Source organism: Phyllobates terribilis, unplaced genomic scaffold, assembly GCF_046119375.1.
Source record: "Phyllobates terribilis strain yellow unplaced genomic scaffold, ASM4611937v1 Scaffold_5__5_contigs__length_657084704, whole genome shotgun sequence".
Taxonomy (NCBI): Eukaryota; Metazoa; Chordata; class Amphibia; order Anura; family Dendrobatidae; genus Phyllobates; species Phyllobates terribilis.
Genome location: NW_027362765.1, coordinates 150958567 through 150980177, shown reverse-complemented (window position 1 = coordinate 150980177; position 21611 = coordinate 150958567). Strand labels below are relative to the sequence as shown.

Genomic DNA, 21611 nt, shown 5'->3' with positions numbered 1-21611 from the left:
GTAATAGGGGGAGATATAGGGGAGGTTATATGGAGTAATAGGAGGAGATATAGGAGGTTATATGGAGTAATAGGAGGAGATATAGGAGGTTATATGGAGTAATAGGAGGAGATATAGGAGGTTATATGGAGTAATAGGAGGAGATACAGGGAGGTTATATGGAGTAATAGGAGGAGATATAGGGGAGGTTATATGGAGTAATAGGAGGAGATATAGGAGGTTATATGGAGTAATAGGAGGAGATATAGGGAGGTTATATAGAGTAATAGGAGGAGATATATGGCAGATTATATGGAGTAATAGGAGGAGATATAGGGAGGTTATATGGAGTAATAGAGGAAATATAGGGAGGTTATATAGAGTAATAGGAGGAAATATAGGAAGGTTATATGGAGTAATAGGAGGAAATATAGGGAGGTTATATAGATTAATAGGAGGAGATATAGGGAGATTATATGGAGTAATAGGAGGATATATAGGAGAGGTTATATGGAGTAATATGAGGGGATACAGGGAGGTTATATGGAGTAATAGGAGGAGATATAGGGGGTTATATGGAGTTATAGGAGGAGATATAGGGAGGTTATATAGAGTAATAGGAGGAGATATATGGGAGGCTATATGGAGTAATAGGAGGAGATATAGGGAGGTTATTTGGAGTAATAGGAGGAGATATAGGGAGGTTATTTGGAGTAATAGAAGGAGATATAGGGAGGTTATATGAAGTAATAGGAGGAGATATAGGGAGGTTATATGGAGTAATGGGAGGAAATATAGGGAGGTTATATAGAGTAATAGGAGGAGATATATGGTAGATTATGTGGAGTAATAGGAGATATAGGAGAGTTTATATGGAGTAATAGGAGAAGATATAGGGAGGTTATTTGGAGTAATAGGAGAAGATATAGGAGAGGATATATGGAGTAATAGGAAGAGATATAGGGAGGTTATATGGAGTAATAGGAGGAGATATAGGGGAGGTTATATGGAGTAATAGGAGGAGATATAGAGGAGGTTATATGGAGTAATAGGAGGAGATATAGGGGAGGTTATATGGAGTAATAGGAGAAGATATAGGAGAGGATATATGGAGTAATAGGAAGAGATATAGGGAGGTTATATGGAGTAATAGGAGGAGATATAGGGGAGGTTATATGGAGTAATAGGAGGAGATATAGGGAGGTTATATGGAGTAATAAGAGGAGATATAGGGGAGGTTATATGGAGTAATTGGAGGAGATATAGGGAGGTTATATACAGTAATAGGAGGAGATATATGGGAGGTTATATGGAGTAATAGGAGGAGATATAGAGGAGGTTATATGGAGTAATAGGAGGAGATATAGGGGAGGTTATATGGAGTAATAGGAGGAGATATAGGGAGGTTATATGGAGTAATAGGAGGAGATATAGGGGAGGTTATATGGAGTAATTGGAGGAGATATAGGGAGGTTATATTGAGTAATAGGAGGAGATATAGGGGAGGTTATATGGAGTAATAGGAGTATATAGAGGAGGTTATATGGAGTAATAGGAGGAGATATAGGGAGGTTATATGGAGTAATAGGAGATATAGGGGAGGTTATATGGAGTAATTGGAGGAGATATAGGGAGGTTATATGGAGTAATAGGAGGATATATAGGGGAGGTTATATGGAGTAATAGGAGGAGATATAGCGGAGGTTACATGGAGTAATAGGAGGAGATATAGGGAGGTTATATGGAGTAATAGGAAGAGATATAGGGGAGGTTATATGGAGTAATAGGAGGGGATATAGAGAGGTTATATGGAGTAATAGGAGATATAGGGAGGTTATATGGAGTAATAGGAGGAGATATAGGGAGGTTATATGGAGGAATAGGAGGAGATATAGGGAGGTTGTATGCAATAATAGGAGGAGATATAGGGAGGTTAATGGAGTAATAGGAGGAGATATGGGAGGTTATATGGAGTAATAGGAGGAGATAAAGGGAGGTTATATAGAGTAATAGGAGGAGATATGGGGAGGTTATATGGAGTAATAGGAGGAGATAAAGGGAGGTTATATAGAGTAATAGGAGGAGATATAGGGAGGTTATATGGAGTAATAGGAGGAGATATAGGGGAGGTTATATGGAGTAATAGGAGATATAGGGAAGGTTATATGGAGTAATAGTATGAGATATAGGGAAGTTATATGGAGTAATAGAAGGAGATATAGGGGAGATTACATGGAGTAATAGGAGGAGATATAGGGGAGGTTATATGGAGTAATAGTAGGAGATATAGGGAGGTTATATGGAGAAATAGGGAGGAGATATAGGGGAGGTTATATGGAGCAATAGGAGGAGATATAGGTGAGGTTATATGGAGTAATAGGAGGATATATAGGGAGGTTATATGGAGTAATAGGAGGGGATATAGAGAGGTTATATGGAGTAATAGGAGGAGATATAGGGAAGGTTATATGGAGTAATAGGAGATATAGGGGAGGTTATATGAAGTAATAGGAGGAGACATAGGGAGGTTATATGGAGTAATAGGAGGAGATATAGGGGAGGTTATATGGAGTAATAGGAGGAGATATAGGGAGGTTATATGTAGTTATAGGAGGATATATAGGGAGATTATATGGATTAATAGGAGGGGATATAGAGAGGTTATATGGAGTAATCGGAGATATAGCGAGATTATATGGAGTAATAGGAGGAGATATAGGGGAGGTTATATGGAGTAATAGAAGGCGATATAGGTGAGGTTATATGAAGTAATAGGAGAATATATAGGAAGGTTATATGGAGTAATAGGAGAAGATATAGAGAGGTCATATGGAGTAATAGGAGGAGATATAGGGAGGTTATATGGAGTAATAGGAGGAGATACAGGGGAGGTTATATGGAGTAATAGGAGGAGATATATGTGATATGTTGAAGTAGTGCTTTTAAAGCATTCAGCATCTATTAGAAGTAACACAAGTACAGGAGTCCGGAATTGTTTAACTCCAGAAGCATCCAACAACTAGAGGAGTTAACACAGTCACTGGAGAAGGGGAGTGTTTTAGCAGAGCCCCAGGGGGATTGTGGGGAAGTAGTTTACTGTCTGGCTGGAGCCGAAGAGAAAGGTGGCTTATGATCTGTATCTCACAGAAGTCAAGGGAGCAGAATTCAGATCAGGAGGGAAGCTAAACAAAGGTCAGTTAGACTCCCTGAGCTAACAGTGTGGAGTATTATCGGCCAGGAAGATAAGGACTGGAAGGAAGCCTGTCATAGATATACAGTACAGACCAAAAGTTTGGACACACCTTCTCATTTAAAGATTTTTCTGTATTTTCATGACTATAAAAATTGTACATTCACACTGAAGGCATCAAAACTATGAATTAACACATGTGGAATTATATAGTTAACAAAAAAGTGTGAAACAACTGAAAATATGTCTTATATTCTAGGTTCTTCAAGGTAGCCACCTTTTGTTTTGATGACTGCTTTGCGCACACTTGGCATTCTCTTGATGAGCTTCAAGAGATAGTCACCGGAAATGGTCTTCCAACAATCTTGAAGGAGTTCCCAGAGATGCTTAGCACTTGTTGGCCCTTTTGCCTTCACTGTGCGGTCCATCTCACCCCAAACCATCTCGATTGGGTTCAGGTCTGGTGACTGTGGAGGCCAGGTCATCTCGCGTAGCACCCCATCACTCTCCTACTTGGTCAAATAGCCCTTACACAGCCTGGAGGTGTGTTTGGGGTCATTGTCCTGTTGAAAAATAAATGATGGTCCAAATAAACGCAAACCGGATGGAATAGCATGCCGCTGCAAGATGCTGTGGTACCCATGCTGGTTCAGTATGCCTTCAATTTTTAATAAATCCCCAACAGTGTCACCAGTAAAGCACCCCCACACCATCACACTTCCTCTTCCATGCTTCACGGTGGGAACCAGGCATGTAGAGTCCATCCGTTCACCTTTTCTGCGTCGCCCAAAGACACTGTGGTTGGAACCAAAGATCTCAAATTTGGACTCATCAGACCAAAGCAGATTTCCAGTGGTCTAATGTCCATTCCTTGTGTTCTTTAGCCCACACAAGTCTCTTCTCCTTGTTGCCTGTCCTTAGCAGTGGTTTCCTAGAAGCTATTTTACCATGAAGGCCTGCTGCACAAAGTCTCATCTTAACAGTTGTTGAAGAGATGTGTCTGCTGCTAGAACTCTGTGTGGCATTGACCTGGTCTCTAATCTGAGCTGCTCTGTTAACCTGAAATTTCTGAGGCTGGTGACTCGGATAAACTTAGCCTCAGAAGCAGAGGTGACTCTTGGTCTTCCTTTCCTGGGGCGGTCCTCATGTGAGCCAGTTTCTTTGTAGCGCTTGATGGTTTTTGCAACTTCACTTGGGGACACTTTCAAAGTTTTCCCAATTTTTCGCACTGGCTGACCTTCATTTCTTAAAGTAAGGATGACCACTCGTTTTTCTTTACTTAGAATTTGTATTATGGCAAGAAAAAAGCAGCTAACAGTCTATTCAGTAGGACTATCAGCTGTGTTTCCACCAGACTTATGCACAACACAACTGATGGTCCCAACCCTATTTATAAGGCAAGAAATCCCAGTTATTAAACCTGACAGGGCACACCTGTGAAGTGAAAACCATTTCCGGTGACTACCTCTTGAAGCTCATCAAGAGAATGCCAAGAGTGTGCAAAGCAGTCATCAAAGCAAAAGGTGGCTACTTTGAAGAACCTAGAATATAAGACATATTTTCAGTTGTTTCACACTTTTTTGTCAAGTATATAATTCCACATGTGTTAATTCATAGTTTTGAGGCCTTCAGTGTGAATGTACAATTTTCATAGTCATGAAAATGCAGAAAATTTTTTAAATGAGAAGGTGTGTCCAAACTTTTGGTCTGTACTGTAGGTATAGAAAAATATAGTAGTTGACCTTCCCAGGAGTAGGCAAAATTTGATGTGGCCCTCCATTGGGGATTTCTCTGTTTTACTCTTTATTCATGTTTTTATTCTGTATTTAGTATTTTAATAAAAGTTATATTTTATGAGATTTATATGCACCATTTGGTTCTTGTGTTGGTAGTATAACATTTGATCAAGTACATTTTAATGTGTTGATACATAAATATGGATGTCTCACAAATGGCACATGGATGTCAATACAGATGAAAATCCAGTTTAATGGATGAAAATTAGATGATTTTTCACACATTCGTCTGACCCGGCCTATTTGACCTAATAGGAGGAGATATCTTATTATGGGATACGATACTGTGAAACAATATTTTTTGCATGATAGGATATGTCTGCAGGATTTAGGTCCATGAACTGCCACCAAATTTTTATTCAAGGTGGTTACAGTAATGAACTTCTATCTTCTGGAAGATTTGGAATAAGTGAGAAAATGGTGGCATTGAAGTGGCCGTGGTCATCTTCATCATGTTGATCAGCGTTTGGCCCATGCGCAGTGCACCAATGAGGCTGAGATCTCTGCACCTCCCTTCACTGCTCACGCGCTGGGACCTCAGCGCCAGGAGAAAACGCTGTTATCTTGCTTGTTAGTACAGCGGCTTCCTCCCTTTCTTGCTGACATTTCAATACAGAAAATGTCTTTTTTTCTGCTTTATTCTGAATCTGCCAGAAGATAGAAAATCATCATTGTGAACCTGTCACTGATGTTATTGTAATTATTGTCTCCAGCATGAGAATTTGATAGACTGACAGTCATTGTGTTCTTCTTTTTTTATGTGCTGTTCATATTACACACTACTTAACAAAAACATTTATTTCTTAAAGGGGTTGTCCAATCCTAAACTGCAAGTCTACAATAACTCTATGTGACTGTAGACTTGTGAATCCTCACATCACGCACACTGCGCACTGTGAGAATTACCGGTATCAGTACCGGAAGCGGGTGGTCATGTGACCTCAAGTATGCAATGTGCATACTCCTGGCCACAATCCGACTGGAGGGGAGCAGCCTCGCTCAATGCAAGTGTATTGAGCGAGGCCAGACACAGTTTAGTCGAATTGTGGCCAGGAGTATGCAAATCTCATACTTGCGATCACATTACCGCCGCTCCTGGCACTGATACCGGAGAATCCTCACAGCACGTAGTGTGCATGATGTGAGGAATCACAAGTCTACAGTCACATAGAGTGACTGCAGACTTGCAGTTTAAGACTGGAAACCCCTTTAAGGCCCCTATATGCATTAAACTAAAGTGGGCCGACCTGGCGATATTGGCCAGTGTTTTCAACAGCAGACCCTTTTGTTATTCAGGAGATAAGTCGCTGCCAGAGGTGTGTGGCAGAGACTTTCTCCTCTCTCCCCACTTTTAGCTAACCTCACTTGTGAATGGGGATATAGTCGTTTGGCTGATAGCTATCTAATATGTATGGGGCATTTAGTCACGAAGAACAGCAAAAGAAAAAAAACACCTTTTTATTCAAATGCTAGCTTTCATTGTTCATTCTTTTCTAAACGTTTTTTAATTCTTTTTTAATTTTGTTATATACAAAAAGCTTTTTAGTGCCTATTAAAGATACTATTAGATGAACAATGTGTCATTATCAGCTATTTTCTACAGTACCATCATCTTCTGTGGCAATGGTTTCACTGGAAAGAGTCCCTGAATATTCTGTTATAACTCCTGTTAGGATGAAGAAATCTGAATTAAAGAAATACACTAAACGCCTTGACGTATCCGTAATCGATTACATTAAATGCGATGCGGCTAGTGATCTCCGTTTCCTGCCCGACACATTTCCATGCGGCACTCCATGTTCCTGAACATATCATCAGGCAAATCAGTGGGGATAGCAGCAATTTCACTTTGGATGTTCTCCTTCAAATCTCCCACAGTTCGAGGCTTGTTCCGATAGACTTCTCCTTTGAAGCCTGGTGGTGTCAGATCCGGTGACCATGGTCTCCAAAGCCCCTTTAAAATGACCATGTTGCAGATGTCTGACATGTTGCTCCATCTTGCTGTAAGTAACTTTTCGTTACCTCATCGCTCCAACATGAAGACTTGCTGGCTTGTTCAAAGCTCCATGTTCTGAGGAGTACCTTACACATTGTTTTGTTCAGATTGCTTCGTCCTGACGAGAGTTATTACAGAATATCCGGGGTCTCTTTCAAGTGAATCTCCCTGTATAGTACTTTTTTTTTTAACAAATTGTTAGATGGAAAATGATTGTGTACATACAAGACAAAATTCAGATACGGTGTAACATAGATACTGCTCATAGGAGTATGACGCACCCCCTGGGCCGTGGGGTACTCGGTAGCCGGGCCGTTCGGTGCTGGGGGATGTCACGGTGGCAGTGACCCGGTCCGTGACCCAGGGCAGTCAATTAAAGGGAAAGTAGAAAAGGGGAATAAAGTTTTTAGAGATAATGTTCGTGACACCACCTGTGGTATGCTACGGTGCAGATCCACTGGAGCTGATGGTGACGCAGCAGAGTTGGTTCAGCTCTCCACAGGCAGAGCTAAGCTCCAGGGCAGTGTAGATGAAGATTTTATGAGGTAGATGTTGCTGTGCAGTGTAGTGCAGGGCTGGTGATGGCACAGCAATTATTCAAGGACACAGTGGGGTGCAGTCTTCAGGTTTTACTCACAGTTTGTTCAAGACTTCAGGTTACAGTTACCAGTGTGTAACCGCCCACGTCGTCTTGTGTCCTCCAGGGTAGGGATCCAGCAATCTCTCACGTACCTCAGGAGCACTTAGACAGGACCCCGTTCTATGTTCCTTTCCCGGTCGTCTCACTGCGCTGGCTCTCGCCCTCCTGCCCTACGCCTCACAATCAGTGTCCCAAGCCAGTGGCCTCGGGCCTTGTCGGGCGACGTGCAGTCCCCATGACCCTATGCGGCCACCTTTTCGGCGATGTAATTGTGGCTGTTGGCTGCAACACCTTGAAAATGCAGCAGCCTCCGGTTGTCTAGCTGAGCCTGGTTGTTCTCCACTAGTTTAGGGGCCGGTCCCCTCTCTGCGGCCTGATCCCTCCACTTCAGCGTAGATTCGGGCGCACGGGTGGCATCTGCACTCTCCGTGCCCCTGGGATCCCCTCTGTTCCTCCTGGAGCCCTCCTCACTGCTCCTCTCTTCTTTCTTTCCTTCTCCTGGGCCTCTCTCACTGGGCCCTACTCCTCTCTCTCAACTGAACTCCTGCTCCAAGCACTGGAGCCAGGAGTATGGACCCTTCTGCACTGCTCTCCTGAGCAGGACTGGACCCTTCTAGATGCTTCTCTCTGTCTTTTATACCCTTTCTGTCTATGCTCCACTGAACTTCTTCCTCCACCCACACCCACTACATGGTTCCCCCTCTCTTGGTTCCCCCCCTTCCAGCCAGGGGCAGGGCTCAGCAGTGGACAAGTGCATCTTGCCCCGCCTGCTGGTCTGGAGTGGTGTAGTGTTGGATGTGGGTGTGTGGGTCCCGGGTAGTACTCCCTCCTTACCTGAGAGTGGGGTACCACACCTCTGGGTGAGATGCAGTACCTTTGAGGCAACTGGAACCTCAGGGGCGTAGAATTTGTATGGAAGGAAGGCTGCATTGGTACATCAGCCTGAGGATGAAGAATATAGACCATGTTATATACCGTAACTGTTGGTCTGATGAATGGTGGACGACATCAAAAAGGGAATTCTAGAAAGGTTGGGATGATGCAAAAATTACATTTGACAATGTAAGAGATAGGATCATGGGCAGAGAAAAGCTTATGTTGGGTAACATTTAGAGATAAAACGTAATTTCTCTGTCCCTATCCCTCCATCAACTATTTGGTTGTACATAGACGAGTGAAGATGGGAGAACTTGAGACGAAAGTAAATGAGCTGACTGGTAGACTATGGCGGCGTGCCAGGAAATTGACTGAAAGACTTTCTTATTCCCTTTGTGCCTCGCTCACAGTGGTAGTTAACCTAGCACTTTATGGACATCTCCGTTAGTGGCCACATATGGCCATTCTTCGTTCTAGTCCAAGAAAGATACAGAATCTGCAGTGACGGAAATCCACTTCAATAAGATGTTGGTTCCCACACCAAGAAAAGATGATGGTTTGATAAAAAATGGAGTCTGAAGTTGATATATTTTAGTACATAGACATTACACCCAAGGCTGTGGAGTCGGAGTCGGAGCCCATTTTGGTGGAGTCGGTATAAATGGTAATAAATTGGGTACAGTAATTCAATGCAGTTTGTGGGGAATATTTTTTCATAAGAATTTGGGAAAGTTATGAAATGTCCTATAAATGTCTGTCCTATTCCTGATCTAAGGGTCTAGACTTTTAGCTGAGATGAATCTGTGCTACAGTAAGTTTATCACTTAAACATGAGCCATGTATGAGGGAGTCGGAGTCGTGAAGTCGGTGTCATGGAAATTGAGGAGTCGGAGGTTTGGCTTACAGACTCCACAGCCCTGCTTACACCGCTCCATGCACTTCCTCTGCTACCCTATCAGTATGCCAGTCACTAGAGGGCTGCTGTGCCCACCATTGCTCTGCATTGAGAAAAATGTAATTAAAATAGTTATCATCTGATACCAAGTTCTGCCTTATCCTATCCATCCCTATTTCATGAAAATCTCGTAATGTATGTCACTATGTTTCCTTTTTTGCACCCAACTGAGCCCATATCTGTGTCCTTTGCAGATGTCAACATAAAAGTCCAGGTATACGAGAACGGAGACCTGTCGCCCCTGGCATCGGCAGTGGTGGAGATATTCGGGAATTACAGCGGTCTGGCTTCTGGAGTAACCGACCAGGATGGCATGGCAGTGCTGGGCATCAGCTACAGACTGGGGACCTGGGTTCTTGTAACTGCTAGCAAGAGAGGCTACGTGACCAACTCTGTGCCCTGGCATGTGGATAAACTACCACGTAAGGATTGTGAGACACACCATATATATGTATATATCTGTGTGTAATGTCAGATTCTGGGTCATGTGCAGTGGTACAATTCCAATGGCTAATATATTACTGGGACACATACTTCTGACAAAACAAACCCTTTATAGATTATTTTGTGTGCTAGCCTTATCTAAATCCCGCTTGGGCTCAGCATGGTAAATGTTGGGATCATTCTGCATTCACAATCATTTTATTAATTAAATTAAAAAGCATCATTAAGTAGGTTAAAAGGATGGTCCAGCTAAAATGTAGCATTTTGAGTGAAGGCTTATGGTGGTGATTCGAGTACTTTAAAGGGACTCTATCAGTACAGAATGACGGTTTAAACCAAGTACAGGAGCTCCGTGCATCATGACGGGTCAATCATTTACATACACCTGCTTGTTTTCTATCTATCTCTGCCCTTCTCTGGCTCTATGAAACCAGATCTGTCAATCAAAGAAGAGAAGGGACGAGATTGAAGGATAACAAGCAGGTGGGAGGGTGTATTTAAATGATTGTCCATGCCATGATGCACTGAGCAGCGGTACTTAGAGTGAACAGTCATCCTGCGATGACAGAGTCCCTTTAAACCTATGTTCCATAATAAAAGAACCTGTAAAAATACTGAGAACGAGCCTTATTGTCCCCTGACAGTCCCAGAAAATGAACTATGCATATATTAAAGATATGGCCAAATTTCTGTGTTGATTGAACTGGTTTCCAGGAAATTCTAATTGTTTTCACAGGGCTCCAACTCGTTAAAAAAACAAACGAAAAACAATCCTTATTTTGCGGATTATAAGATGCATCAGACCGTAAGTCGCAGCCCAAATTTTGGGGAGGTAAATAGTAAAAAAAAAAATGTAATAACATGGTGGTCCGTCTTATAGTCCGATTTTACGATAGCTTACCAGGGGGTTTGCGGCTGCGGTGGAGCTGGGTCACAGGAGGCCGAGTCGCTGCTGTAGAAAGCTGGTGGCAGTGGTAGGAGTGGGGCGATGCTGTAGGCCCTGGGCTGTCAGAAAATGCCAGCAGAGTATTCAGAAGTCTGCAGTCACATAGAGTGATTGCAGAGTTTTATCAGGTGAGCGGACAATCCCTTTAAGCTAACACAGAATATATGGGTGCAGTAGTTATTGTAGTGAGCCACCCCTAGTGATATCTGCAGGTTGCTGCTACCAAGCCCAATACACCGACGTTTCCAAACCATATCTTACTACATAAAGAGCTTAATGTTGAGGTGAGTCCGATTTACTCTGGCTCTGCCATTACCAACACAGCTTCTACAGGTCTGTTCTTTTCTGATTAACTCAAAACTTAATGCTACAACACAGAATCCACCTGCTTATGAAATACGTATTTAAAGAAGTTATCCACTACTTTCACATTGATGCCCTATCCATAACGGGCAGCACAATGGCTCAGTGGTTAGCACTTCAGCCTTGCAGCGCTGGGGTCCTGGATTTAAATCCCACCAAGGACAACATCTGCAAGGAGTATGTACAGTCATGGCCAAAAGTTTTGAGAATGACACCAAAATTATATTTTCACATGATCTGCTGGCCTCTGGTTTTTATTAGTGTTTGTCTGATGTTTATATCACATACAGAAATATAATTGCAATCATATTATGAGTACCAATAGGTTATATTGACAGTTAGAATGAGTTAATGCAGCAAGTCAATATTTGCAGTGTTGCCCCTTCTTCTTCAAGACCTCTGTAATTCTCCCTGGCATGCTCTCAATCAATTTTTGGACCAAATCCTGACTGATAGCAGTCCATTCTTGCATAATCAATGCTTGCATTTTGCCAGAATTTGTTGGTTTTTGTTTGTCCACCCGTCTCTTGATGATTGACCACAAGTTCTCAATGGGATTAAGATCTGGGGAGTTTCCAGGCCATGGACCCAAAATCTCTATGTTTTGTTCCATGAGCCATTTAGTTATCACCTTTGCTTTATGGCAAGGTGCTCCATCATGCTGGAAAAGGCATTGTTGGGCGCCAAACTGCTCTTGGACGGTTGGGAGAAGTTGCTCTTGGAGGACATTCTGGTACCATTCTTTATTCATGGCTGTGTTTTTAGGCAAGACTGTGAGTGAGCCGATTCCCTTAGCTGAGAAGCAACCCCACACATGAATGGTTTCAGGATGCTTTACAGTTGGCATGAGACAAGACTGGTGGTAGCGCTCACCTCTTCTTCTCCGAATAAGCTGTTTTCCAGATGTCCCAAACAATCGAAAAGGGGATTCATCAGAGAAAATGACTTTGCCCCAGTCCTCAGCAGTCCACTCCCTGTACCTTTTGCAGAATATCAGTCGGTCCCTGATGTTTTTTCTGGAGAGAAGTGGCTTCTTTGCTGCCCTCCTTGAAACCAGCCCTTGCTCAAAGAGTCTCCGCCTCACAGTGCATGCAGAAGCACTCACACCAGCCTGCTGCCATTCCTGAGCAAGCTCGGCACTGCTGGTAGTCCGATCCCGCAGCTGAAACAGTTTTAAGATACGGTCCTGGCACTTGCTGGTCTTTCTTGGGCGCCCTGGAGCCTTTTTGACAACAATGCAAGCTCTCTCGTTGAAGTTCTTGATGATGCGATAGATTGTTGACTGAGGTGCAATCTTTGTAGCTGCGATACTCTTCCCTGTTAGGCCATTTTTGTGCAGTGCAATGATGGCTGCACGTGTTTCTTTAGAGATAACCATGGTTAACTGAAGAGAAACAATGATACCAAGAACCAGCCTCCTTTTAAAGTGTCCAGTGATGTCATTCTTACTTAATCATTACTGATTGATTGCCAGCCCTGTCCTCATCAACACCCACACCTGTGTTAATGGATCAATCACTAAAACGATGTTAGCTGCTCCTTTTAAGGCAGGACTACAATGATGTTGAAATGTGTTTTGGGGGTTAAAGTTCATTTTCTGGGCAAATATTGACTTTGCAAGTACAGTAATTGCTGTTAAGCTGATCACTCTTTGACATTCAGGAGTATATGCAAATTGCCATTACAAAAAATGAAGCAGTAAACTTTGGAAAAATTACTATTTGTCTCATTCTCAATACTTTTGGCCATGACTGTATGTTCTCCCAGTGTTTGTGTGGGTTTCCTCCAAGTTCTCTGGTTTCCTCCCACATTCCAAAGACATACTGATAGGGAGCTTAGATTGTGAGCCCCAATGGGGATAGTGCCGATAATGTCTGTAAATTGTCTAAATTGTAAAGCACTGTGGAATATGTTGGCGCTATATAAATAAAAATATTATTATTATAGGCTTCTGAGTTTGGGTCAGGAGACCCACAGATGGTCCAGACACTGAGGTCCGTATACAGACCTTGAAAGCCGGATGTATGTACCTCGCCATTGTCAGACATTCTTCCGCTTCCTACTTTCTCCACTCGCACATAGCGCCGTCCTCTGAATTCACCCCATGACCTTTTTAGTTCTTGTGGACTTTCTCCATCATCCTGGGTGTAGCTGGGGTTACACGCTGGCATCTGCTGTTATTTTCATCTAGGAAAGCTTATTTAGCCACCTGTCCACACTGGTCAGATGCAGCGACATTCCTGGCAAGCCGAGGCACAGCTGTGCCGGGAGTGGTCACAATCCTGCGCTCTTGCTTCTTGGCTGATGTATCTATCAGCCTTATTGTAGACCTGCCAATTACAGCGGAGGCAGTGTTAAGCTTCTTGATTCGCTGAGGTATATTGTGCCTCAGTAATATAGTAATTCCTAATGAGTAAATTCATTCTATGCTCATGGCTGCTTCTCCTATGTGCAGGTAGTCTAGTGAACTGTGAATGTTGCCCAGGTCCCCGATCATAGCCACGTAGTCATCTATTTCTTTCTCTCTTGCTGAGAAGACCTTTTTAGGACTCTTTTATGTTGAATATTGTTAGTGTCGCATTGTTTGCTGCTTTCTTTTCCTCCCCCCCCCCCCCGGTCTGGCAGGATGTATCTTGTTTCCTGTCTTCTATCCAAGGTCACAAAAATAAAGAAATTTTCATTTTTTTACTGTTTTCTTTTATCTCCTGGTTTTCAGACAGTTCTTCTCCTCTTTATATTACCTTTCTGTATACCCCGCCCTCCATAATATCTCAGGATAATAGAAATACATCAGCTGGCCGAAGGTTGTGGTCAATTCCTCTAAGTAGATTCCTAAAATTCAGTCTCCATAAAAAAAACACTAGCGGCAACATATGGAGGAGTTCAGTCACTTTTGCCTCTGGATGCCACCTGTCCCACAAGTCAGCATTGTGAAGGGAGGACCCCACAGACAGGAAATGCCACAGAATGAGACCACCAATAAGACACCTTCTCAGGAGTCCGGTCTGCTCCTAGAAGCACATCACAGTTCTCCATGAGCGTCATATCTAGACTTTCCATGGTTGAAAACCTGCACACAAGCCCACCATGTTCCATGCCAGTTATCAACTGGAGGGCTATTAAGCATGCCACTATCACTACAGCAGAAACCCATTTAGCTTTTGGTAGCCTGATATATAAAGCTGGTTTTAGTAGATGCCAGGACAACCATTCCTTATTGAATGGCTAGTAGGAGGTACAACATATTGTAGTGTAGACTGGGTCCCATGCTTTCATTGAGGAGAAATGTTAATACCATACAAATGTGTCCTTCATTATCTGTCCTCTCAAAATATCCACAGATAAGTGGCACGACATCAGCAGCTTTGAAAAAAAATAAAAAAAAGACTTTGCATTCGGGTCAATAATTGGGGATCAAGTTCTCGTAGGAACGACTATCCCGACTATCAGCCAATCTTAGCAGGCCAGCATAGCCTGACAAATGAGCAAATGCTCGATGATTTTTAAGCATGGTTAAAAGTCATTTTTCTTGGCAGCACAACATCATGTGTAAACAAAACGTGCTGCCGATAACATGATCTTCTATGTGTACAGAACAATCATATTAAAGGGGTTATCCAGGACTAAATCATTTTTTTACTATGAGCCAAAAAAACTATATCTGTCGCCGGCTCAGAGCAGTCACTGTCTGCTCCTGCCAGCGTCAGTTGCTTCTCGTCAACAGAGCAGCTCTTCTTCTTCCGGCTTGTTCTGTCAATGGGGTGTGACTATCAACGTTATAGTTATGCAGTGGGGAGCCGGCTGTTTACCAGCATTATGTCGGCAGTCACGTCCCGTCAACAGAGTAGACTGGAAGAGAAACCACTGCTCTGTCGACGTAACGTCAGCGGAAGCAGCAGAATTAGTGACTGCTCTATGTCTGCAGAGATCTGTGCTGGGCAGAACAGGCTGATAGTTAGCAACTACATGCCTATTAGTTCTTAGGCCTATAGTAAAAAAATTAATATAGTCCCAGATAATCCCTTTAATGATCGTTCTGCGCGCATAGGGTTGGGGTTAAAATATCTAAACAGATTATTAAACAACCACTGAGCGGCTTGCATGTAGCCGATCGGCAATTGTTTAACGGCTGCCCTTGGCACTTATAAAGCCAGGACCCGTATCCTGAGAGATTAGAGTCTTTAGTGGAATTCCATTAATAAGGTAAGGGAGGCTACATTTGGTTGTGGACGGGAGGTATGTGTCCCCGAGGTCCTAAGCTTCGGTGATGTAGGACCCGGAGCAGTCTCCAGAACACATAGTGCTGAGAGGTGTTTAATGAGCCCGGATTAAAGGGCCGGGTTTTATGAGCAGCTGAAAGAGCTGGGGGGGATCAGCTGCTCGCTTACCACCAGTCCAGGTCTTGGAAGGCTGATTTAAGACAGCAGCGCCTGTCTCTGTCTGTCTATGTGTTGTGCAAGGTGAGCATGCTTGCTTGTGCTGCTCAGAGTCTGCTGGAGGCAGAGTAAAGCGCTTCATTTAAACGGCTGAGGCCTTGCTGCATGGACTGGTTATTTTGAGCTTTGTTCTGTTATACCTTTTTGTGCCAGAAAGAGACTGTTATGTTTTGTTTTCCTGGCTGGTTTATGGACATTTAATAAACCACCAGTTTGTTTTGGAACCTGTGTGAACTTGAGTCTATCCGAGAGCTGATCCTTCACAATATATACAGTACAGACCAAAAGTTTGGACACACCTTCTCATTTAAAGATTTTTCTGTATTTTCATGACTATGAAAATTGTACATTCACACTGAAGGCATCAAAACTATGAATTAACACATGTGGAATTATATACTTAACAAAAAAGTGTGAAACAACTGAAAATATGTCTTCTATTCTAGGTTCTTCAAAGTAGCCACCTTTTGCTTTGATGACTGCTTTGCACACTCTTGCCATTCTCTTGATGAGCTTCAAGAGGTAGTCACCGGAAATGGTCTTCCAACAATCTTGAAGGCGTTCCCAGAGATGCTTAGCACTTGTTGGCCCTTTTGCCTTCACTCTGCGGTCCAGCTCACCCCAAAACATCTCGATTGGGTTCAGGTCTGGTGACTGTGGAGGCCAGGTCATCTGGCGTAGCACCCCATCACTCTCACTCTTGGTCAAGTAGCCCTTACACAGCCTGGAGGTGTGTTTGGGGTCATTGTCCTGTTGAAAAATAAATGATGGTCCAACTAAACGCAAACTGGATGGAATAGCATGCCGCTGCAAGATGCTGTGGTAGCCATGCTGGTTCAGTATGCCTTCAATTTTGAATAAATCCCCAACAGTGTCACCAGCAAAGCACCCCCACACCATCACACCTCCTCCTCCATGCTTCACGGTGGGAACCAGGCATGTAGAGTCCATCTGTTCAACTTTTCTGCGTCGCACAAAGACACGGTGGTTGGAACCAAAGATCTCAAGTTTAGACTCATCAGACCAAAGCACAGGTTTCCACTGGACTAATGTCCATTCCTTGCGTTCTTTAGCCCAAACAAGTCTCTTCTGCTTGTTGCCTGTCCTTAGCAGTGGTTTCCTAGCAGCTATTTTGCCATGAAGGCCAGCTGCACAAAGTCTTCTCTTAACAGTTGTTGTAGAGATGTGTCTGCTGCTAGAACTCTGTGTGGCATTGACCTCGTCTCTAATCTGAGCTGCTGTTAACCTGCGATTTCTGAGGCTGGTGACTCGGATAAACTTATCCTCAGAAGCAGAGGTGACTCTTGGTCTTCCTTTCCTGGGGCGGTCCTCATGTGAGCCAGTTTCTTTGTAGCGCTTGATGTTTTTTGCAACTGCACTTGGGGACACTTTCAAAGTTTTCCCAATTTTTCGCACTGACTGACCTTCATTTCTTAAAGTAATGATGGCCACTTGTTTTTCTTTACTTAGCTGCTTTTTTCTTGCCATAATACAAATTCTAACAGTCTATTCGGTAGGACTATCAGCTGTGTATCCACCAGACTTCTGCACAACACAACTGATGGTCCCAACCTCATTTATATGGCAAGAAATTCCACTTATTAAACCTGACAGGGCACACCTGTGAAGTGAAAACCATTTCCGGTGACTACCTCTTGAAGCTCATCAAGAGAATGGCAAGAGTGTGCAAAGCAGTCATCAAAGCAAAAGGTGGCTACTTTGAAGAACCTAGAATATAAGACATATTTTCAGTTGTTTCACACTTTTTTGTTAAGTATATAATTCCACATGTGTTAATTCATAGTTTTGATGCCTTCAGTGTGAATGTACAATTTTCATAGTCATGAAAATACAGAAAAATCTTTAAATGAGAAGGTGTGTCCAAACTTTTGGTCTGTACTGTATATATATTGGGTAAAATAAGTATTTGATACACTGCCGATTTTGCAAGTTTTCCCACGTACAAACAATGGAGAGGTCTGTGATTTTTATCTTAGGTACACTTCAACTGTGAGAGACAGAATCTTAAAAGTAAATCCAGAAAATCACATTGTATGATTTTTACATAATAATTTGCATTTTATTGCTTGAAATAAATATTTGATACAATAGAAAAACAGAACTTAATATTTGGTACAGAAACCTTTGTTTGCAATTACAGAGGTCAGACTTTTCCTGTAGTTCTTGACCAAGTTTGCACACACTGCAGCAGTGATTTTTGGCCTACTCCTCCATAAAGATCTTCTCCAGATCTTTAGGTTTCGGGGCTGTCACTGGACAACATTGAGTTTTAACTCAAAAGATTTTCTATTGTGTGTTTCTGGTCATTGCTAGAAGACCCAGCCACGACCCATCTTCAATGCTCTTACTAAGGGATGGAGGTTGTTGGCCAAAATCTCGCGATACATGACCCCATCCATCCTCCCTTCAATATCGTGCAGTCGTCCTGTCCCCTTTGCAGAAAAGCGCCCTCAAAGTATGATGTTTCCCCCACCATGCTTCACGGTTGGGACTGTGTTCTTGGGGTTATACTCATCCCTCTTCTTCCTCCAAACACGGCGAGTGGAGTTGATACCTAAAAGTTCTATTTTGGTCTCATCTGACCACATGACCTTCTCGCATGCCTCCTCTGGATCATCCAGATGGTCATTGGCGAACTTCAAACGTGTCTGGACATGTGCTGGCGTGAGCAGGGGGACCTTCGGTGCCCTGCAGCATTTTCATTCATGATGAAGTAGTGTGTTACTAACGGTAATGTTTGAGACTGTGGTCCCAGTTCCTCCCGTATAGTTACAGGCTGATTCCTGACCTTTCTCAGAATCATCCTTACCCCATGAGATTCTGCATAGAGCCCCAGATCGAGGAAGATTGACAGTCATCGTGTGTTTCTTCCATTTTCTAATAATTGCGCCAACGGTTGTTGCCATCTCAACAAGCTGCTTGCCTATTGTCCTGTAGCCCATTCCAGCCTTATAATAATAGTAATTTTTATTTCTATAACGCCAACATATTCTACAGCACTTTACATTTTAGAGGGGAATTGTACAGACAATAATAGACATTACAGAATAACAATCACATAAATCAACAGATACCAAGAGGAGTGAGGGCCCTGCTAGCAAGCTTACAATCTATGCAGTCTTGTGCAGGTCTACAATTTTGTCCCTGGTGTCCTTAGACAGCTCTGTGGTCTTGGCCATGGTGGAGAGGTTGGAGTGTGATTAATTGCGTGTGTGGACAGGTGTCTTTTATACAGATGCAATTAATACAGGTAATGAGTGCAGAGAAGGAGGGCTTCTTCAAGAAAAACTAACAGGTCTGTGAGCGCCAGAATTGTTGCTGGTTGATAAGTGATCAAATACTTATTTCACGCAATAAAATGCAATTTAATGATTTAAAAATCATACAATGTGATTTTCTGGATTTTATTTTTAGATTCTCTCTCTCACAGGTGAAGTGTACCCACTATAAAAATTACAGACCTCTCCATGCTTTGTAGGTGGAAAAACTTGCAAAATCGGCAGTGTATCAAATACTTATTTTCCCCACTGTGTATACGTGTATATATATATATATATATATATATATATATATATATATATATATATAATTTAGAGGAAACACCTTGAGAAATGCTTCCTCTTTCAGCAGGATACCTCCTACATAAGAACAAGGTCTATAAAAATGTCTTTTTAGTTTTGAAGACCATGACTGACCATAGAATAGAACTTTAAAGGGAACTTCTGAAGGTGAGAATGGTATTCGATCTGCAGGTAGGATGTTACAGAGGAGGAGGAGCTGATCAGATTCATATATATTTTTGTGAGAAAAGTTTCAGTAAGGCTGGGGCAACACAACAACATTAGCACAGCCAAAGTTTGCTAGGTGTTACTGCGCAATACAACCCACTGCGACCCCGAGGTTACTGCAACTGTGGCCAGAAAGTCTCAAATAATCCAATGTGGTTGGACTTACTGAGACTTGCTTGTCGCAGTACCCTTATGGTCACAATGTGATCCCACTGAGTTGTGTTGTGTTGCAATGTAGCATGCCAAAATTGCCTAAAACTTGGATTCTATTCATTAAAATCCCTGGTGTTCGTATGTAGAGGAGTCCAGTGGGCGGGCCTACAAGTAATTGACAGTCTTCCCTGTATGACTGTGCATGCAGAGATATCTGTCAATCACTAGTAGGACCGCCCACTGGACTCCTCTACATACAAACACCAGGGATTTCAATGAATTAAATACAAGTTATGCTGAATCTATGCAAAAAAATCTACATATAATTTTGCTTATCTTCTCCTTCTCTATACTGTGCTGTACACAGATCGGACTGCGTGTATAATGTGACAGGTTCCCTTTAAGAGAACGGTTTCCCATTAGACTCATACAAGAAGCCCTTCAGTCCCATTCATGTCTTTTCTACTGATTTTTTCTCTCACATAATGTTTTTTATTTTATTGCAGTGTATGCCTCTGTTAGCCTGTACCTGGTTCCTGAGCGGCCGGCCACACTCATCCTCTATGAAGACGTTGTGCAGATCCTGCTGGGATCACCAGGTATTACTTCTTACATATCAATAAGAAGCTGAAGCTGCTTACATGTTGTGTTCTTAATACTTCACCTCCTGACATGGTGTGACCATCCATACATGACCTCGTGATCTGTCTGATTTAGTGAGACAGAACTTACAGAAAAACCTGTACCAACAGCACAACTTTAATCCCTGTGTCTATAAATTGTGGCTTACACTGTCCTGTCCACCCACGTACAGCAGGGGCTTGTAAGGGTGTATGGAGAGAAGCCTAAACATGGTACAAACCGGCTTAAAGCCTCTTCTCTTTATGGCGTTATCATTATTGTGCCTGCTAAGAACAGGTCTGCAGTGTGACATTCTCTTGTCTATAGACCCAATGTGGCCCTGTTCACATTTTGCAATGCATTTCGTCACCAGGCACTAATGAAGGGACTAGTTTGGAGCTGACATGATGTGCAGTTGGTTCAGGGCTTTCAAAAATTGGTAGTTTTGAGGTGAACTGGACTAAATGGCATTGGTGGACACAAACAGAAAAGCAAGAACAATATATGGACCTTTTGCAGTCCAGTAGCTTATTATTGGGGCAGCATGGTGGCTCAGTGGTTAGCACTGCAGCCTTGCAGTGCTGGGGTCCCACCAAGGACAACATCTGCAAGGAGTTTGTATGTTCTCACTGTGTTTGTGTGGGTTTCCTCTAGCTTCTCCGGTTTCTTCCCACTTTCCAAAGACATACTGATAGGGAATGTAGATTGTGAGCCCCAATGGGGACAGTGCTGATGATGCACAATTCCACCTGTTTGGGAGGTGTAAATGGGTCCCTTACCTCTTGGGTCCCTGTGAGGCTGCACCAATGACATGTCCACCCCTGCTAAATGGACATCTGACCTGTTTGTACACACACACAGCTGGAAGCATCACAGCAGTGGCAGCATGCTGAGCGCAGAGAGTCAGTAAGCTATACTGACTCACCTTTTATGCTGATGGGGTCAATTCAGTGCTGTATCAATTAGATGCCACCCTGATTGGTTTATCTATTGCTGGCAGTTATTGTATGCACTGAAGTAAACCTTACCAGTATAAAAATGTGTGCAATGTTATCCATCGTTAGCTCAGGGTAAGTGGATTCCGAGCTGCGCTGCTCCTACGGACTGCAATTGCTTACATCACCATCTAGAGCCAGCGGTGCACAGCCTGGGGGCCACATTGTTGGATTTTACTACTCCCAAAAGTCACAAAAAAAAGTTAAAGAGGCCTTTCCAACCTCAACATATCAAAATATGCCATAAGCATGGGGGTCCACTTGTGTAACTTTCACATTGTGAAAAATGGGCATACATTGCTTCAGTCCAGAGAAGAGACGCTGAGGCAGTTTCGCATATGCACGGGTAACTGCATTAAAGACTACAAAAGTTAAAGCGAAAGTGTCGTGATTTTTATTTTTGTATTAATAA

General features: G+C 42.8%; 1 protein-coding gene and 1 long non-coding RNA gene across 3 annotated transcripts in view; one reads left to right on the top strand and one right to left on the bottom strand.

Moving 5' to 3' along the window:
- Positions 1–10939, bottom strand: part of LOC141272453 (uncharacterized) — a 53798-nt gene extending 42859 nt beyond the window's left edge. Inside the window, exon 1 of the long non-coding RNA XR_012322015.1 lies at positions 10778–10939. This is a non-coding gene — a long non-coding RNA (uncharacterized lncRNA). The remainder of the gene's footprint in view (positions 1–10777) is intronic.
- The window catches only part of FAM171A2 (family with sequence similarity 171 member A2), a 55391-nt gene that overhangs the window by 12952 nt on the left and 20828 nt on the right, over positions 1–21611 (top strand). For both annotated transcript variants that reach the window (XM_073683193.1, XM_073683192.1), the window contains exons 2-3: positions 9627–9854; positions 20090–20182. In XM_073683193.1, coding sequence (XP_073539294.1) covers positions 9627–9854; positions 20090–20182 — 321 coding nt within the window. The remainder of the gene's footprint in view (positions 1–9626; positions 9855–20089; positions 20183–21611) is intronic.